We start from the raw sequence: 20,204 nt of genomic DNA, 5'->3' as shown, positions 1-20,204 counted from the left end.
TATCCTTGTGTCTGTCTGTTAGATTTGTAATTATGGTCATATCTGTAACTTTATCCTTGTGTCTGTCTGTTAGATTTGTAATTATGGTCATATCTGTAACTTTATCCTTGTGTCTGTCTGTTAGATTTGTAATTATGGTTATATCTGTAACTTTATCCTTGTGTCTGTCTGTTAGATTTGTAATTATGGTCATATCTGTAACTTTATCCTTGTGTCTGTCTGTTAGATTTGTAATTATGGTCATCTCTGTAACTTTATCCTTGTGTCTGTCTGTTAGATTTGTAATTATGGTTATATCTTTAACTTTATCCTTGTGTCTGTCTGTTAGATTTGTAATTATGGTCATATCTGTAACTTTATCCTTGTGTCTGTCTGTTAGATTTGTAATTATGGTCATATCTGTAACTTTATCCTTGTGTCTGTCTGTTAGATTTGTAATTATGGTCATATCTGTAACTTTATCCTTGTGTCTGTTCATTCAGAGAAGCTTGTTAGCAAGCTTGTACAAAAATTACTTCAACAAATTTAATTTGATATACCTTCATATATAGATGCCCTAATTGAATTTTCAAGATATCACAGAAAGTTTTTAATATTTTTTTAATACACATTTTTGAACTTGTGGCCTTCGACAATTTTTTTTTACACAAAACATAGTTTGCATTTTTACTCAAAAACCACTGGAGATAGTTTAAATAAATTTGTTGGGGACATATTTTTATGTTGATGACTTTATTAAAATTACAGGCTGTTATCAATTACGTTTAAATGTTTTGCACTTTTTAACCTTCTTGGCACAATTAAATTAAAATCATTTGAGTAGGACATTAAATTTAACATGCATATTTACGTTCATGTATAGGTGATTTAAATTTTCATGCACTTGTGGCAATATTTCATATTTCTCTTTTTTAATTTTTTTTTCACATTTTGGTTTGCATGGTTGCAATGGAGGCATACGTGTCTTACAAACACAAATTTAGCTTTATTAATTCAGCAGAGAAGACCATTGTATGTGTAAATACTAGCTTTAATACATGCCAAAGTAAATTTTTTACAGTTTTTATTGAAGTCAACATTTCATGTGTATAATCATGATCTTGAACCAACTTCTTGAAGTGACACCTTAAAATAAATCTGACCCAGTTTGTTATGACCCAGAAGGTTGAACACATTTGATTCATTAAGCATAACAAGAGAAATCGCTTTTGCTAAACCTGTCTTTTTTATTTATCTAAGTAAAGGAAAATTTAATATTAAAGTTAATCTTCTGTGTGGAATGGGATGGACAGATGCACAGACAGACAGACATATAAATGCCAAAGGGATCACATTGGCAAGCTTCTGCCAAGTTGTGTTTAAAAAAAATTGTGTGGTCAGTGGATTAAAGTTTCTCTTGTTTTGTTTGACCAGGTCAGGACAACAATGCCACAGAGACCAAGGTGTCCTTGGGGCCTAAAGGGGTAAGTTCATGACAACACAATCTCCGATTCAAGATTGGAACTTGTTTAGGATAGCATGGTCTCATTAGTAGATAGGAACTTGTTGTTTTATTGTAAACCATTAGTTATGTGCATTTCAAACATATTGTTTTTATAAATTTTTTATAAATGACATTGGGGGATTAATGCTCCACCAGATGTAGTGGCATGTATGATAGGATGATTTGTAAAGACTCCTGTTTTTTCATTGACTGCTTATTATTGTGTTTTGTATGAAATGTAAACCTTCCTGTAGATCACTTTATTCAAGATGGCATTTGTAACTACAATGTAAATTATAACCTATTTACATAAGTTATCAGATATGTGAAATTCATATTTGTGTGTCTCTCTAGTCTTTACTTAATATCTTAGTGTGTGTTTCATATAACTGAATAAATTTACTTTTAATCAGTTACAGAAGTAAAAAATAAAATGTAAAATAAAATGTTTCAACAGCATGAAGAAGTTTAAAATATACCTGTAGCCAAAAATATGGTTTTTGTATTTATTCCCATGAATCCTACATACATGGTTTATCTTAGAATGTAAATAAACCATATATAACTTAGTCAAAGGTAAGACAAGTCATCTGGTATATACAATTTGCAGACCTTTGGCTTCATTTTGAATATTGATACATTTAACAGATCTTTGGTCTCATTTTGAATATTGATACATTTAACAGACCTTTGGCCTCATTTTGAATATTGATACATTTAACAGACCTTTGGCCTTATTTTGAATATTGATACATTTAACAGATCTTTGGTCTCATTTTGACAATTCATACATTTAGTAGACCTTTGACCTTGTTTTAATGACTGATACAAGTAGCAGACCTTTGGCCACATTTTAATGATTGATACATTAAATGAACCTTTGGTCACATTTGAATGACTGATACAGTAAGGTTTGGGACATTTTAATGAATAAGTTGGTCGACCTTTGACCTCATTTGAATGACTATCTGATCCATATTTCTTAGAAAAGTATCATATAGATACAGGGACTATTGACTATTTTCAGGATAATATGAAAAATCAGGATTTAAAAGCGGATGATGGCATTGAGGTGATTTCAGTCTATACAAGTTTACATACATAATTAGGTTGCCATTGATGTAAGAACAGTATTTATATCCTGCCTTAGTACCACATATGCTTGCTTATAAGTTAGGTCCAACTGCAAACAGCACAGACCCTGATCTGCCTTCACATTTTAATTGTAATATTTGTAAGTACACATCTCATTTGATAACTTGCACGAGCATAGCCTGTGAACCCGCTTATAGCATAAGCATCTGGTATGGTTCCCATTTGTTTCCCCAGAAATACCCAAAGAATTAGCCCCGTTTTGTTGAATATGCAGGAAATTGCGATCAAACTAGTTAATTAAACTTTAATACATTGCTCATTTTAACATCGGAAACTGGTGAGGCCCAGAAATCTATTTCAGCATCATGAAATTCTCAGCTTTCAATAAGAAGTCATGTTTTGTTAAGTTTCTGCAACCAAAATAAAAACTTCAGGACACTGTAAATAACTATGTTTACTATTTTGATTCATGACAATATCAGTAATCCCAGCTGGTGGCAGCACTTTAAGAAATAAATGCCAAATAAAAACTTATTGGGAAGAGAGATTTGTGTTTTAGTCTGATCTTTTAATCTGGTTCCACTGTAATCATTATAAATGCTATATACCGTCTTGTATTCAAATGTGAAAAGTATCAATGTACCATCACAGCTATGTCTCTGAGTGTTTCTGAGAACCTAGTTAAGTGCTGAGTGCGTTTGTTGTTTTGTTACAATCAGTTAAAAGTATACCTGAGTGCGTTTGTTGTATTGTTACAATCAGTTAAAAGTATACCTGAGTGCGTTTGTTGTATTGTTACAATCAGTTAAAAGTATACCTGCTTTGCATTATCATGTCTTTTGCATTATTTCAAATAAAGGGAGTGGAATAATAAAAGGAAAGTTAGAAGGCATGCAAATTCTACCTGCATTGAAGCTAGCAGTCACCATATAGTGAATCAGTCAACTCATTTCATTTCTCTATTTGAACACTGTTATAAATAGTATCATGTAGGTAACCTAATTAAAATATGTAACATTAATCAGTGGTTTATCCTACTAATTTGTAATTGTAATTAGCGATTGCAAGTGAATCAAAGCGAAAAGAGTAAATGGTGCACAAACAGTTTTGTTTCACAGATTCAGTTCATTATTGAGAAGCAAGTTCCAAAGTGTGCAGTGCACTTAAGATTTCTGGATAGACACTCAAAGGTTTGCTCAAAGACAAGCAGAAATTTCACTATTACTTGCAAAGAAATCTCAACATCAATATTTTACAAATAGGACAATATATTTTTAAAAAAAATTAAGTTCCGACATTGATGGATGTTGTTTAAAAGAAAAATGAAATCTTGTTATGCTGTGAATCAACAATAACACTTGAATATATCCACATTCCCATGCAAAAGCAGTGATGCAATACACGTATGTAATGTTTTTAATGATCTTTGAAAGGTTGCTTATCTTCGTTAAAAAAGTCAATTTATATAGAAAAGCAGAAAAGCATTTTGTTGACACTTATTTCCAGTATGAAATGAGTATCATACCTTTAAATCATTGTCCCCTGGAAATTATTTTTATTTTTGCCTGAAATTGGGGTAGCAAAAACATTTTACCGGCTACTTCTGAATGGATGGATTCAAGCACATCTGTTTCTGGGATATTTCATGTAACTGGATGCCTATGTGTATAATAGACTTTTTGATTGGCTATTTTGGCCTCGCATGTGCTGAAGGGTACAAAGTGGCTTTCTTTTTTCCTTTTTTTTAATGTATTGGACCCACTGTTTATCCATTTGCGTTATTTCAGACCAGTCTGATTTAGATCCAAGTAAATAAGGTCTAGACATGTAGCATGATGTCCCACCCAGTCACATTATCCTGACACCAGGCCAACCAGTCCTAATACTAACCTCTTAATGCTGAGCACCAAGCGAGGCAGCTGTTAGTACCATTTTTATAAGTCTTTGGTATGACTCAGCTGGGGATCAAACCCATGACCTACCGCATCCAAGGCGGATGCTATAACCACTAGGCCACTGGAGTGGTCAGTAGGATATTGCATGATGACACATAAATGTCATGTCACATAATGAGTTAATTGATTTTTTTTTTAAACTTTCTTAGAAATTGTTAAGGAATGTCTGTTTTTGTAATTTTTGTGAAGTATTAATGTACAACTAATAAAATTGGGTAGAAATATTTAAATTTAGTGACATCATCGAAAGTCACCCATTATTAGCCCCTCCCCCATCTTCTCGTTGTTGATGTCCAGCTGTTACAGCATCCCCTTAAATCTTTAGAGGTCCCTCAGTAACTCATGCCCCTATTTAAACTGTGGTCAGTGTTCTTTGCCTGTTGTGTGCAAGTTATCATGCAAGGTGTGTTTCGATTTACTAGCTTTCAAGTTGCAAACTAGGCACAAGCAGTGGGTGGTTAGGGTTCTGTTTAATCGTTATGCTTGACAAGGAAACTGTGAGCTGACTTTCTGTTACAATAAAATGGTACCAGTTTGCCAACTCTCAAAAGTCAGCATGTCAGAGATTGTTTTAATGCATGTCACCTGGTTCAGAATGATGAGATGATTTTTTTCATGAAATAACTCTTGATATTTTATGTTACTTATGTGTTTGGTTGTTGTTGTTGTTGTTGGGTTTAACGCCATTTTTCAGCACACAATAGACTATACATGGCAGCAAGTATTAATAGTGGAGGAAGAACCCAGGAAAACCCCAGAAAGAACCACCGACCCATGAGAAGCTACTGGCAAGCTTTCTCACATACCCACATTGGCTGAATCCTAGACTCGAACCCATACAGACAGAGGTGAGATGGCAGTGATCCGTAACGGAGAGCGCTTTAGACCACTCGGCCACTCGGGGCCCCTACTTATGTGTTTGGAAATAAAAATATACTATGGTCAGAAAAAAACGATTCATGTACCAAAACATCAACCACCTACAAGTGGTGTTTGTCATTATTTACATTATAAATATAGGAAACTAATATATATATATATATATATATATATATATATATATATATATATATATATATATATATATATATATATATATATATATATACATACATGTATATATATTTGCTGTTTGGCAAATAATGAAGTGGATAAAAATTAGTGTTCACAAAATCATGTAAATTTTGAATTAGAGCCAATTGAAAACTGCATTGATCCAGATCTGCCATCACATAATGCACCACAAGATCTGGGTCTATTCCGTTAGTTTGGAGAGTTCAGTGGAACAAACAACAAAGACCCTGATCTGCTAGTGCATTAAGCAATGACAGATCAGGGTCTGTGTTGTTTGCAGTTGGACTTGACCTATATGTGAGTATATATGATAGTTAACATTGATCTTTTCCTCCTAAATACTTGCATATAGATAACTTCAGCAATGCCAGTTATCAGTCATGTAGTTTGTGCACCTATTATCATGCCTTATGGTTCGTTACATTTTCTAAACTCTCACATGAATAACCTTAGAAAATTGCCACCATTTAGGTGTATTACTCCGTTTTTATGTCCAACATTGTGTACAGTGAAACAGAATTTATTTATTTATTTAGTTTTTTTAGCCAGTTTAATCTGATTAACTGATCTAAACTAGAGACTAAGCTAATATAGGAATTACTCCATTCTCAAGTGTTGTTTTAAAATACAAATACATGGCATAGGAAGTGTCACACATGTATATATTTCACCTCAGCTTATTCAATCAGACCTATTATTTGCTTTACAAGAACAAGCTGTGCCAATTAGCCACATGTAGCATGTGTTTAAAATTGCACAGTGAATTAGATTGGTCTCGTGAAGTAGAGATTGCCAGCCATTTATGACTTTATGGTCTCAAATCAAGTAACAGAAAAGAGCAAAATCCTACAAGTTTTGTTAAATTCAACAAATAATTTATTTCGCTAAAATACAAAAAGTGAAATTTAAAAAGAGCTTACAGGATTGTGAATTAAATCCCAAATAGTCCTGAAAGTTCTTAGTCCTGAAAATTGTATCATAAGTCCAGATGTGTGGATTTCCAATTGAATTACAGTGGAAATCTAAATAAATTCTGATATTTAATGTGTTGATGTGCCTGTAGTCTCAAATGTGCTACTGTGCTAATAGTCTTTTTGATATAATATAATCCAAAATGTCCTTCTCTGAATTCACTATAATTACAAATTAATGTTTCTGTCTAAGAATATTATTGAGCACAGTATTTCCAGTGATTAATTTAAATCCATCCAAACTAAAAACTGAAGACAACAATACGAAGGATTCTGCACAAGATGTTAAGGCAAGAATGAATCATTTTTTCAAGTAAACGGCATAAGTATAAAAGCTAAGACACAATATTAGAACCAGGATGTAGGTCAGCCATTTCTAAAACATTGAAAGTTGTCAACAAGTTAAGGAATTTCTCAATAAAACGACCATGCCCTAGACTTGGATTAAGATTAAAAATAAAAATTAAAAAACCTTCACAAAATGTTACCAGCATTGACAGAAAGCATCATTCATAAAGCATCGTTTCATGAATAGCTATTAATATTGGACAAATGATGATTTTGTGTCAGATATATAGATGGAGATATTAGTGAAATCTTGAAACCATCGTTTTTATAATATATGCAGTCAAGTACATTGGAGGAATATTCTGTTTAAAACAAGCATCCTACTGACCCAAGTTTTGTGGCCAAATGCATTTTTCTGTTAGACAGATGCCATCCAGCTGAGTAATCTAAAGTTCTTTGAGACCTTTCGTCATGTATTTTTCTTTCTTTGAAATTGTGAGTGCCCACTAGATTTGTAGGACAAGGGGACAAAGTATCCCCAACTCAGGGGATTTGGGGTGCACCACTGCATTTGCTTTTATCAATATTGATGGAACTCTTTGTTAATAATGGAGGAAAGACGAGTGGCCATACTAGTGGACAAAGACCAACAGATATTGAGGTGACTTTGAGTAAGACAAATTGCTGAAGTCTAGTCGGTGTTGTAAAAGTGTTTAGTTTTTTTCACAGTTCATGCTTTAAAGTAAACAAAATGTTTAATTTTATCACAAGTTTCGACTTTTGTTTTCAACACGAGCACAATTAGTAAATATGGTTGTTAGAACGAAATTGGCACAGTTTTGCAAGGCATGTGAAATTAGAGAACTGTTCTTAAAGTAAACATTCTATACAAGTGTAATGTTTTGTATAAATATGTAGTCCTAAGTTTATCAAGAGTTTATACATATTCATAGAACTATACTGTCAAAACTGAATCTGTTGTTTAAGAAACTCCATGTACTTGTGTTCAAATAAGATCTTTGGTGACTAGTCATGCTCAGTGATTTGATTCGCTTTAGAGAAAAAAAATGAAAAATTACCAAAAAATATTTTAATGGGCCTTTAGTTTAGTTTAATCTTACAACGATTTCCTAAAAAGTCTAATATTTGTTTTTTTTGGTTTTTTTTGTTGTGGCACAGCTCTTTATGTGTACTTAAATAGTTTGCCTTGATAGATTAAACATGAAATTAGTAAAACAGCTGGCACAAATTTGCATCAGAGACACAGATTACTTTTCTTTAAGCATCAGCATGAATCAGTTACTGTTTCCTTTTTTGTTTGTTTTCCAGCAAAGCTGTACAGCTTATTATGTTTATGCTGATACACTGGTGATGACTGTCAGTTATTATATCTAAACTTTGCATGACTGATGAGCTTTGCATTTTTCTGTGCACAGTCCCTGCAGGTACTTAGTTCTAGACCATGTACCTTCACCAAAATTTGTGGAAGGCTTGTACTTGACGTTCAGAAGAGGACTCTTAATTTTTTTAAGTGAACAGGTCAAAGGTCAAGGTCATTAATAAATGGCTATTGCATAATAGCTTTCTGGCATAAATTTCTTGGCCAAATTCTATGGACAGTTGCATTTAAGGTTAATGTTTGGGGAGTTGAAGGGTAAGAGGTCATGTTCATAGTGAGTCTTGTAAGAAAGGATTGGTATCAGCATACCTAAATCATATTATATTCAAAACTGCCGATCTTCACCAAATACAAAGGTCATTAAGACTCAATGGCCAATAATCTACAGAATTGACTATGCCCAACTAGTGGCTACATAGAGAATATTAAACACAGATGGTATTCATTTTATAGTTTTTGCAGAAATTTTGCACAGATGTTTTTAATTCCTTTTCTAGAACCTTTCCCTAATTTCCATTGATGATGTTTTGAATGTAAGTAATGGCTTATCCCAATACCTTGCAAGGGTTTCGTTTTTTGTAGAGCCACCTCCAAGGTATTCCAGATAGAGCAACTTTATTGATTATAATGAACAGTGTATAGAGATTCCGAATTATGCACATGGAAACTATTAATAAAGACATTTGTAAGAAAGTAAAATACAAAATTTGAAATAAATGACAAGTAGTTAATTTTTAATATTGTTTGCAAAGCTCTTGTGAAAATGCTGTTTTAAAAATTACATTATTTTGCAAATATTGTTTTCATTACCTGATTTGTTCACTATTGTTTGGAACAGACTTGATAATATTGAAATGGTCATTTTTTTCATACAAAATATAATGCAATAAAAATATTTGATAAAATGTGCACTACTATAGTCATTAATTTAAAAACAAGTTTAATATTTGATGGTTTATAGTTATTTAGCTTTAGGGATAAGTGTTGGTTTTAATTAATTTTGTATTGCTGAAAATCATAACATTGTTAAAACTTTTCTCTGCTTGGTTAAAAATGTGACTATATCAAGTATTCCTGTCCTTGTACAGAGTCAGTGTTTTAAGCATGTCAGATGCAGGGCCATGCTCAAGTTTAAGTTGATCATTGTAAGTAATTTGTGAAATATTTATTTATCTCTTAAATAGAATCCAAAAGATGACGACAACTTGTTTTTCAACAATGGTGTTGACCGTATTGACTACATTTTGGCATATGAACCTGGAACAGGAGAAGATGAGACAGTCAAGGAGAAAAAAAGAAAACATTTTGAGAGAGAGCTGGAGAAAGAGGGGCTGAAGTTAGAGCATGAAGATAAAATGGTAGGTTTATACTCCACATTGAATTGGTTATAAGGTACTGATGGCTTTGCTTTCATACAGTTTTATTAACTCTATTGATTATAGACCAGAAGATCTTTTGGGATAGTCTGTCATCCATCCATCTATCTGTTAGTACATGCTTGTTATTGCTATTCTTAAATTACTTGAAAGATCGCCATGAAACTTCACACATTAGTCATGAGGTCTAGTTGGTCCGAGATGAAAATGGTATCCATTATGGCAACCAAAGCAGCCATCTCGAAAATCTTGTCACTGCTTGTGGATGGATAGTCATATGAAGATGGGGTTTTCACTACAAGACTTCTTAATGTCTTGTTGGTCCAAAATCTGATGTTTATTATGGCTGCCTTGGTAGTCTTCTTGAAAATCTTGCTATTACATATACTACTGCTGAGCAAAGTCATATCAAATTTTCACCAGAAGACGTGATGTCTAGTTGATCATCAATAAAAATGGGTCTGATCTGATGTCCACTATTGCCACTACAGTGTCCAGCTTGAAAATGTTTGTTATGGTTATTACTGAATGGATAGCATATCGGCATGGGAGTTGTACTGACAGACTGGTAATGATGTCTAGTTGATGCTAAATGAAAATGGTGCCAATCTGATTTCAAGTATGGCTGTCAGAGGTGCCATCTTGACAATCTTGTTACCTCTACTCCTCTGTTATATTGACATGGGGGTTTCACCAGACGTCTAATTGGTCCTAAATGAAAATGGTGCCAATCTGAGGCCCATTATCACAGCTGCAGCACAGCTTGAAATAGTTTTGTCACCATTCATCCTGAACAAAAAGTCAAATTGATATTGGATTTTCACCAGTAGCTTTTGCATCTATTATGACTGCCACTGTTGCCATCTGTAGTTTTTGCAACTCCTTCTGAATAGATGGTTGTATTAGCATGGGTTTTTTCCTTAAAAATTTCTTATCATGACTAGTTGACCTAAATGATAATGGTGTAGCATCAGGATCCAATATGGCCACCACTTTAGCCATCTTGATAATCTTATCTACTTCGGAATGAATGATCATATCAGCATGGGGGTTTCACTGAAAGACATTTTGTGATGTCAACTTGGTCATAAATGAAAACGGTGCCAATCTGATGCCCAATATCACAGCTGCAGCAGCAGATTGAAATATTTTTGTCATTTCACCAGAAGCTTTTGCATATATTATGACGGCCACTGTTGCCATCTGTAGTTTTTGCTACTCCTTCTAAATGAAAATGGTGCCAGTCTGATCTTCTATATGACCACCACATTTTCGATCTGGAAAATTTTCTTATGGCTACCAAAATGACTGGTCATAGCAACTTTGTGCTTTCACCAGAAAACTTTTTACGATTTCTAGTTGGTACTAATGGAAACAGTAGCAGTGACCATACCAGCCATCTTGAAAATTTTATAATTGTCACTCCTGAAAAACAGAAAGTCATATCAACATGGGGTTTGACCAGACTGCTTATAATGTCTACTTGATTCTAAATTTAAATGGTGACGATCAGATGTCCAATATGTCCATACTAATGATCATCTTGAAAATCTTGTTGTCACTGCTTCTCTTTAATGGAAAGTCATTTTGACATGGGGTTTTCATAAGAAGCGATCTTAATGTTGGCTAGTTAATCATAAATGAAAAAGATGCATATTGGCACTTGAAACAGTGTTATCTGTTCTCATTCCAAATGGATGGCTATGTCTACCTGGGGTTTTCACTAAGAGACTTCTTATGATACATTCCACTCAATTACCTTTGAAAGATATGGATTAAAATAGATTTCTGTTAGGCTTTAAATTAAAAGAAACGATCTCAAGTTTGATTTTCACCATTTCCCTACAGTATGCTACAGTTATCCCCACCCCCCTGCCATTTAAAATTCCATCATGTACATTTTCCATAGATGAATTATAGTCAAATCTCTTGACAGGTGGGATTCTTAACAATTCCTTTTTAGAAAGTTTTGTGTATCTAACATAGGCTTTGGGCCTTGGTGAGCTATCCAACATAACATTATAATAATGCTTCTAGGTATAAATAGATCTTGGAAACTTAAAATGGTCTAATTAGTCAACCAGTTCCACAATAGTATGTGGTTCTTTGATTTTACTAAAGCTGATTAGTAACATAGATATGAATAGGTGCAAGTACTGCATGATCCAATAATGAATGGAGATGCACATGCTGTACATTTCTGTACCAGACTTAACAGGCTGATGAATTTGGTATGTTGACAAACAGGACATGTTGACAAACGTGGTATGCTAACAAACATGACTTGCTAAAAGACGACATGCTGAAAAAATTTGTATTCAGACAAACTGGTATGCTGAAAAATTTGACATGCTGACAAGCTTGGTATGCAGACAAACTTGACACACTGACAAATGTATGCCAGCAAACTTGGTATGCTGACAAGCTTGGTATGTTGACAGACATGGTATGATAAAAATTGACATGCTGATATGGTATGCAGACAGATTTTACATGCTGACAAACTTTGTATGCTGGTAAGATTGGTATGGAGATTAATTTGACATGCTGACAAGCTTGGTATCTGGACAAACTTGACATGTTGACAAACTTGGTATGCTGACAGCTTTGCATAGCTATATATGGTATTTGGTAATCAGAGTGTTCAAAGTATTCAAACCATTGCAGTAATAGTACATTGTCGAGTGGTGAGTTAAATTTGCTCATTCAAGAGTAAAATGGATACAATTGAATTTTAGTACCATATGCTCTGATAATTTTGTCAGTTGAGATAAATGGTTTTTTTTGTCCCCAAACTTGACATGGATTCTGGTAAGTAGAATGTAAGTTTGTAGACTGTTTTATTGCATGGTATATGTAACTAATATTAAAGAAGAATTTTTGTTGTTGTGATTTTCATACTTTTATATAATACTTGCTTATAAGACAACCCCAGCTGCAGACTGCACAAACCGAGATCTGCTGTCATATAATGCACTGGCAGATCAGTTTCTGTGCAGTTTGTTAGGAGTAATGAGCAGAACACAACACACAGACCCTTGTATGTTGTTTGCAGTTTGACTCAACTTATAGGTGAGTATATACTGTATTGGAACCTGCCATGATCCATACTTTCCATTCTGCACAGTGACAGATGTCAAGATGTTTACTTTACCATAGAGCTGTAGATAAGAATTTGATAAATTACATATTAGCTAACTGGTTTTTGAACTATTTTGGTTTCATAAATTGGATAATTTAGTGACTAGTTTTGAACTGATCTGGTCTCACTGGAATTCATGAGAGCGTTTAATGTACACTGCGGAACAAAATCTTGTGATAGGAGACAGACTATAAAAATAACTTTAGTGACCAAGTCTGAATCAGGGTACATTCAGTGATATGGTTCTGTCGGAGTTCTTATAGTGATCAACAACTATCATTTCAAACATGCATGGCATTCTATTGGTGGCAAAGTATAACAAGTAATTACAGGATAAACAGGTGTCAGATAAATGTGAACAGACAATATATAAAAGTATGTCGTATCGACTTTGCTTTTAAGTAGGTCTTATTTCAGTTGGAATGATTATCATGTTGACTCAACTCTTAAGTAGATTTCAGTAGGAAAGATTATCTTGCTAAGTTTTGAATTATTCTGTTTTAAGATAAACAATCTATCTGACTTCTTTCATGAGAATTTGATTTAATAAGGTCATACTTCTATCCTTAAAAAGCAAATGATTAACATATCCCCACCCAAAGTATTATTTTATAGTTTTGTGAGCATTAAATCTAGCTTTTATTTTTCCTATAATTTCATTTATACATGTGTGCATTTTACATGATGGAATGAATTATGTCAAAATCACTTGGCTTTATGTTTTTCTTTCCTTCAAGGCTTTATGTTTTTCTTTCCTTCAAGGCTTTTTCTTTACACACACACAAGTGTTGTGTGTGGTATTCAGAACTGTATGAGTGAATTGATATATATATATATATATATATATATATATATATATATATATATATATATATATATATATATATATATATATATATATCGTGTACAAAAATAAGTTAACACAGTTGATTTTATGTTTTCATTATAATGATGCTTAACTAGTCTTGATTTTAGAATGCAAGATATAAACTGGTACAAATTAATTACTTGGACTTGTTTTACTGAACAAGAATAATTTCTACAGCGATAAAACAGGGGTGTGTGTGTGTCTGCGGTGGATAAGACCAGGGGGACAGGAACAGATGGATAGTGTATTATATTGTATTTCTGATGCTGTTAAACAAATAACAAAGGTAAAGAGAAATTATAATCAGCAGATAAAATATGGAGCTCAACCTTTGTCTTGATAACTAATTTAGAAAATGTATCACCTTTGGAAATTGTTTTTGTACTTTGTCAACAAGATCATCACAAAAAAACAAGAAAGAAAATAACAGTCTATGTGTTCAGTTAAAATAACTTTTTATTATACCACAGGGACATGTTATTATAAAGATGTTAAACAAAGTAAAAGACAAAGTTTGACAAGCATTAGTCAAGATATTTCTAATATGAGGCTGAATATAACATATTTACATCCGTCAACACAGCTGGGTCATTGTTTTTGCAAGGCTCATTGATGTCAGCCCACCTTCTTTATATTTACGTTGGTGATATCATTGTGCAGTTGGAATATTGACAAACACAGGACATAGAACATGAAAATCAACGAATTGTAACAAATTTTATATTGAACAAGAGGTATCATTATTCAAGAATATGATAAATTTTAATCGATTTTGAATAGTTCTTATTTATAAAATCCTTTCCTGTGGTAGTTTTCCATTACCTGCTATAATTGATTCTTTTCCATAATCTTATGTATTTGGTAGTTTTCTGTTACCTTCTATACTTGGTAGTTTTCCATTACCTTATAAGTAATAAGTACCTTGTCATCTAAAAAATTCATTGACACACACGATTTTCATTGCCTGTTGATTGGGAAGCTTTATATATTACCCTCTCACTGTTTTGATTTGTTGTTGTTGTTGTAGGGTTTAATGCCATTTTTCAGCACGAGATAGGCTATACATGGTGGCCAGTAAAAATGCTGGAGGAAGAACCTGGGAAAACCCTGGAAAGAACCACCAACCCACAAGAAGCTACTGGCATGCTTTCTCACATACCCACCTTGGCCAAACCTTAAGACTCGAACCCACACAGACAAAGGTGAGATGGCAATGATCCGTAATGGTGAGCGTTTTAAACCACTTGACGACTTGGGGTCCCCATCATTGTTATGATCTTAACTGTTTGATTTTATTATTGCTGGTCGATAATAAACCTTTTATCTATCAACTGTAAATAATCTTGCATATAACCTCTTCTATCTCACTAAATAGCCTTGCAGTGCTGGTGTGCTGTAAAACTGCAATCATCATCAATCAACCAATCAATCAATCAATCAACCATTACCATGTAATATTTGGTAGTTTTCTGTTACCTTATATATTTGGTTACAAGACAAACCCATCTACCAACATCTTATACCCTGATCTGCCATCACGTAATACATCAGCAGTTCCTATGCATTCGTTTTATTGATTAACTCCTAAAACTGATTAGGTCAATATCTGCCAGCACATTCTACAATGACAAATCTGGTTCTTTGCAGTTGGACTAATAAATAAGTATATAAATCAAAATATTTCCTCATTTCCTCACTGTATGTTTTATTTCACAATAAATGATTCTCATAATATTTGATTCAGTTATAAGCCAGAGTTACATAAGAAGCAAAACAGGTGGACAGTTTGAAAATTTTCATGAACTCACACACTGAAATTAGAAGAAATAAATGCAATCCTGTTTCATTATCTGTTGTTTATTACAGCTACATGTATTTCTTCGTAAAGTCTGACTGGTATTTGTCTGTGGACAGTGAACTTAACTCACTTTATGACATTTGTAAACGCCCTTCTCTTTCAAAAGGGTGAAGGCTGATTGGCGGATTGTACCTTCTTTCAAGGTGTCCGCTTTATTCGGTTCTTGTTATCTAGGAAATGATCGCCCTTGATGTTATTGCCCGGATCAAGCAAACTTATAGGTAGAATAAATAGAGATCTGAGCAGATATATAGAACAGAACGATTCGAGAATGACTCAAACCCCCATACATAGAAAATCAAAATTTAATCAATTACATAAACAGTGGTGATAACACAATACCTTAGGAAGATACACTTCTTTTTGGAATAAATCTTTCACCGAATTTCAAAACACAAATATATTTATAATAATAGCTGATCAGTAATAATTACTGATAGAATTAGTTCATCATATAATCGAGTGAACAGTCAAAGTTGTTGCCTTGTACAATTGCATGACCTGCTTATCTCTGGTTCACTCGAATTTCACTGTAGCTGTTTTCTATCCTTCCGCCTTTTTCCTCATTTTCTCTTCCAACCTCCCTACTGACTTGCCTCCTTTCAGCCCTCAAAATTTGTGTGGGTTGGTGGATATGTAAGCATGTAGATAAACACATATGTGGATACATCAGCGTATAGGTATGTCTGGGGATACTTCTGGGAATACGTCTGAAGAGCTATTTTCCCTTTTTGTGCTTTCGAGCGTTTCTCACTTCTACCGCCAAAATTGTGTCTGTCGACCTTCCAGACATCCTGTCCCTTGGACAAATGTTTTATGAGAGAATTTCTTCCAAACTGATTCTTGGAGTCCCCTGTACCTTTACTCTTTCAGCAAAGCTTTGACTAATTAGATTTTTTGATTGGGGGGGAATATTTACAACTAGGAAATTTCATGTGGGAAACACACCCCTATTTAGCATAACCAATCAGGATGATATATATTTACCACCTTTTATCTAGGCACCAAAACTGGGGTCAACGTGACCTTCCAGGTTTTTGACTAACGGTTTCTGGAAATTTTTCAAGTTTGACAGTTCCACTATGAAATTGAAGTTAGTCATGTCCCTAATAGTCCATCCTGTCTCCATAAATCTAATTAATTGTTCTCTGGCCCAAACTAATGTGCTTTTCATGGATCGACAGAAATTTGCCCCCTCACAACATTAATATTGATTGTATTGTAACTGGTGGTTTTAATATAAATGTTTGTGAAAAATGTTTAAAAACAACCATTTGTAAAACCTCATGCATAATTAATGTTTTAATTAAGTCCATGAGAATAACACAACAAAGTTACCTGCTTTGATCTTTTAAGCTTTGACACTAGCAAAACCACATCAGGAATGATACCCATTTTTGCTACAGATAATTTCATGAATTGTATTATTTTTTATGTTAACATGCCCTGATGTTTTCATATATAATGTATCTTACTATTAAAAACCTTAAAAACTCTTTTTAAAAAAAAACATTCTTCTCAGATAAAAGATATCTTCCTAAGGATTTAGTCAAATTTTGTACGATAATTTTTAATCATTTACTAATAATAATAATGATAATAATAATAATTTATTTTCAGAGGGTGACTCATTTAGTCAAGTACTACATCTTGATTACATGAAAGATAACAGTAATTACCGGTACTGTTTATTTTAAGATGTTTAGTATTAAAATACTAAATTCCTTTATCTATTAGAAAAACATATATGCTCATGATATCTCTTCGTAAATATGGTAATATTTTCAGCAGATTTTACATGCAGTGGAAGCTTGTTCCACAAACTTGTACCAGAATATTGGAAGCTTTTTTAAAATTGCTCTGTTCTTGGTATTGGTGTTTGAAGGTTTCCATCTAACATTGGTCTCAATACTTGTACTGTGTTGAAAAATGCCCGAATAAATCCTGAAGATACTCTAGTGTATCTCCATGTAGACATGGTGCAAATCTTCCCATTCATATATTATGAACCATTTTAGTTCTGTAAACAATGCTTGTGATGGATGATAAATAGATACGTCTGAAATAATGCATGCTTCCTTCCTATTTCTGAAGTTGATAAATACTGTCAAGCTGAGATTTGGCACAGTTTCCCCATACAGTCCAGCAGTAATCTATTGTTGAAAGAAGATAAGATTGAAGTATAGATTGTGAGATTCTGTAGGTAAATATCCTACAGTGTAGGGCAATTTTGGATGACAGTGTTTAACAAGTTCATCAATATGGTCATCCCATTGTAAATGATTATCTACAGACACACCTTTTCATGTTTGACTTTTTCCACCTGATGATATTTATCATATGAGATAGTTCTGGGTTCCTTAACTTGTGTAGCTTCTGTGATGTCCCCCAAATCATACATCTTGTTTTGCCTTCATTAATTACCATCTCATTTTGTTGTGCCCAGTTTTTAACTCTAATAAGCCCCAAGTCTAATAATTTTTTTTAAACATAACTTAAGTATCAGAACTAGATGTATACAAGGTGCATCATGTGCAAACAAATCTGTACTTGTGGATTCATTATTTGATGGTAGATCATTGTTATAGATAAGGAAGAGGAGAGGGCCTAAAAATGAGCCTTGAGGGACCCTGAATGAATAGTGTGAGTTATTGGGCTAATATTGCCAATGCTTACTTTTTGAGACCTTTGGTTTAGGTATGATCTAAACCAGTTTAAAGAAGGATTGTTAAGCCTGTATCAGTTCATCTTTTGCAGCAGAATTTCATGATCAACAAGATCAAAGGCTTTCGTAAAGTCAAGGAAAAGAATCCCAATCATAGAATCATTATCCATTGCTTGTGGACAAAAATATGTAGGCATCAAGCTCAGTTGGGATGTTAGTCTGGTTCTGAATACTATTTACTGGATATGCTTGTGAAGAAATTATTGAACATTTCAGAAATGTTTTCCACAGATGTTGCTATGTCATCATTTTGATTTTGCTTAAGTCAGTGGGTAAGGCAACTGATTATGGGTGAGTTCAGCTCTTTTTGATGCTTACACAGTCTTGGTACTTTCACTTTCAACAATATCCCGTTTAAAGTAGTCTTTTTGTTTTGCTGTATCTATCAGGTGCTTAGCTTTATTCCTCCATTTTCTTCAGTTGTTCATGTCCATTTCCTTGTGGAATTATCTCTTAGGTGCCTAGCCTCATTGATCTCAGGGGTGATCCTTGTGGCGTTCTACGAACATTCTGTTATGAGTTGGGGTGGGGTGCTCCTAATATTTATTTGAATTACTATGGAATTCCCACCCTGGCTCGTTTTTGTAGGAAGTGAAATTAGTGATAGAGAGAGGCAAAGCTCCAAGCCCTCAGTCAGCAATGCCGACAGTTAAATTATTAAGAACACAAAGGTGAAATTCAAAAGAATAACAATTTAATACAATTGAAACGATATTAATTTCTCAACCAATCTTCTCCCTCTCGACCATGTAACAACCTATTTTATCACGTGATTATAGTGTGAGATGGCTTTCCCCTGTACTTGGTTTCTACTCATCTGTGCTCTACTCTGCCAATTCCTTTCCTCCTCCCGGCGTTCTCCGTACTCCGATTCTTCCTATCCTCTTCCCCTTTTGTCTCCTTTTCTCCTCCCCCTTCTCTCTCTCTTTCTCTAGCAACTAGGCTTGTTCTCTGCCTACTGCCTTGTTCTATTCTGTCTCTCTGAGACTTGGGACTTGACTACCCGGTAGTTCTGTCCCCAAAAGCTTCCTGCGAAAGACACAAGGACGTTAGCATGTTTTGTTAGCCATCTCGCTCACACTAAATCAACAATCAATCATCAGATAAAGGCTATCTACATCTTCGGTCACGCATTCGTGCACATTGAAAACCACACATGTTCTTATAGAAAACAACATTGCAATAAAGAGCAGTATCCTACTTAACATACAGACATCACTAAATTGCATTACATGAATATATTCTTAATCTCATTATTCTGAACAATATCACAACAGTCAGACGCATTTCTGTACATTACACTCCCACAAGTGTACACAAATATCCAAATATCCATATTATTTAAATTTACACACTGCAACCATTTCCAAAGTTACAATTTAATTCAGCAATTGCAAAATCTAGAATATCACATAAATAAATACACTAGTTTACCACGAAGTAACCAGATAGCGAATTACGATATTAATTCTAACTACAAGCTAGCAGTCTACATAATCATAGCTCATTTCTTAAGTACGCTTGTAAATTAAACAATACAAAGGTAATTCTACATACTAACAATTCTAGTAAGTAAATATACATACTGCACATAATTACAGTTACAATGCCGTAACATTCTACAACAATCGAGCAAATAACTCACTGACCTTTACAAAGCTTTCTGTCCTTGAATGTACCAAGGTTTTTCCCGCCAATTCATGAGTGGCTTCCTCGGAGCTATTGCTATAACTTTCAGCATGATGCTTCACAATGACTAACTCATTCCCAGCCCAAATGACTGTTAAATTCTGGTTTGAATTGATGGCCTCACCCTTCCTCAGTTCCGATTGGATATCAATTCTACCCCAGTTGGTACAGATTAACAGACGAGCCTCAGGCCATCTGTCAAAGCAGGGAGATTTACAACAGCATTGAGGGTCCTTTGTTCTAGAACAAAGCTTCTAATGTCTACATGTTAGTTTTGACAC

General features: G+C 33.9%; 1 protein-coding gene across 7 annotated transcripts in view; it reads left to right on the top strand.

Moving 5' to 3' along the window:
* LOC149789830 (anoctamin-4-like) overlaps nucleotides 1-20,204 on the top strand; it is a 190,558-nt gene that overhangs the window by 51,862 nt on the left and 118,492 nt on the right. For 5 of the 7 annotated variants that reach the window (XM_089971827.1, XM_089971825.1, XM_089971821.1 and 2 more), the window contains 3 exons: nucleotides 1,414-1,463; nucleotides 2,511-2,555; nucleotides 9,450-9,623. In XM_089971827.1, the coding sequence (XP_089827953.1) occupies nucleotides 1,414-1,463; nucleotides 2,511-2,555; nucleotides 9,450-9,623 (269 nt within the window). The remainder of the gene's footprint in view (nucleotides 1-1,413; nucleotides 1,464-2,510; nucleotides 2,556-9,449; nucleotides 9,624-20,204) is intronic. The other 2 variants (XM_089971822.1, XM_089971820.1) reach the window with 1 other exon arrangement.

The sequence above is a fragment of the Sinohyriopsis cumingii genome, chromosome 10, assembly GCF_028554795.1.
Source record: "Sinohyriopsis cumingii isolate HCF-2022 chromosome 10, ASM2855479v2, whole genome shotgun sequence".
NCBI lineage: Eukaryota > Metazoa > Mollusca > Bivalvia > Unionida > Unionidae > Sinohyriopsis > Sinohyriopsis cumingii.
This window is presented reverse-complemented; position numbering and strand designations above follow the sequence as displayed.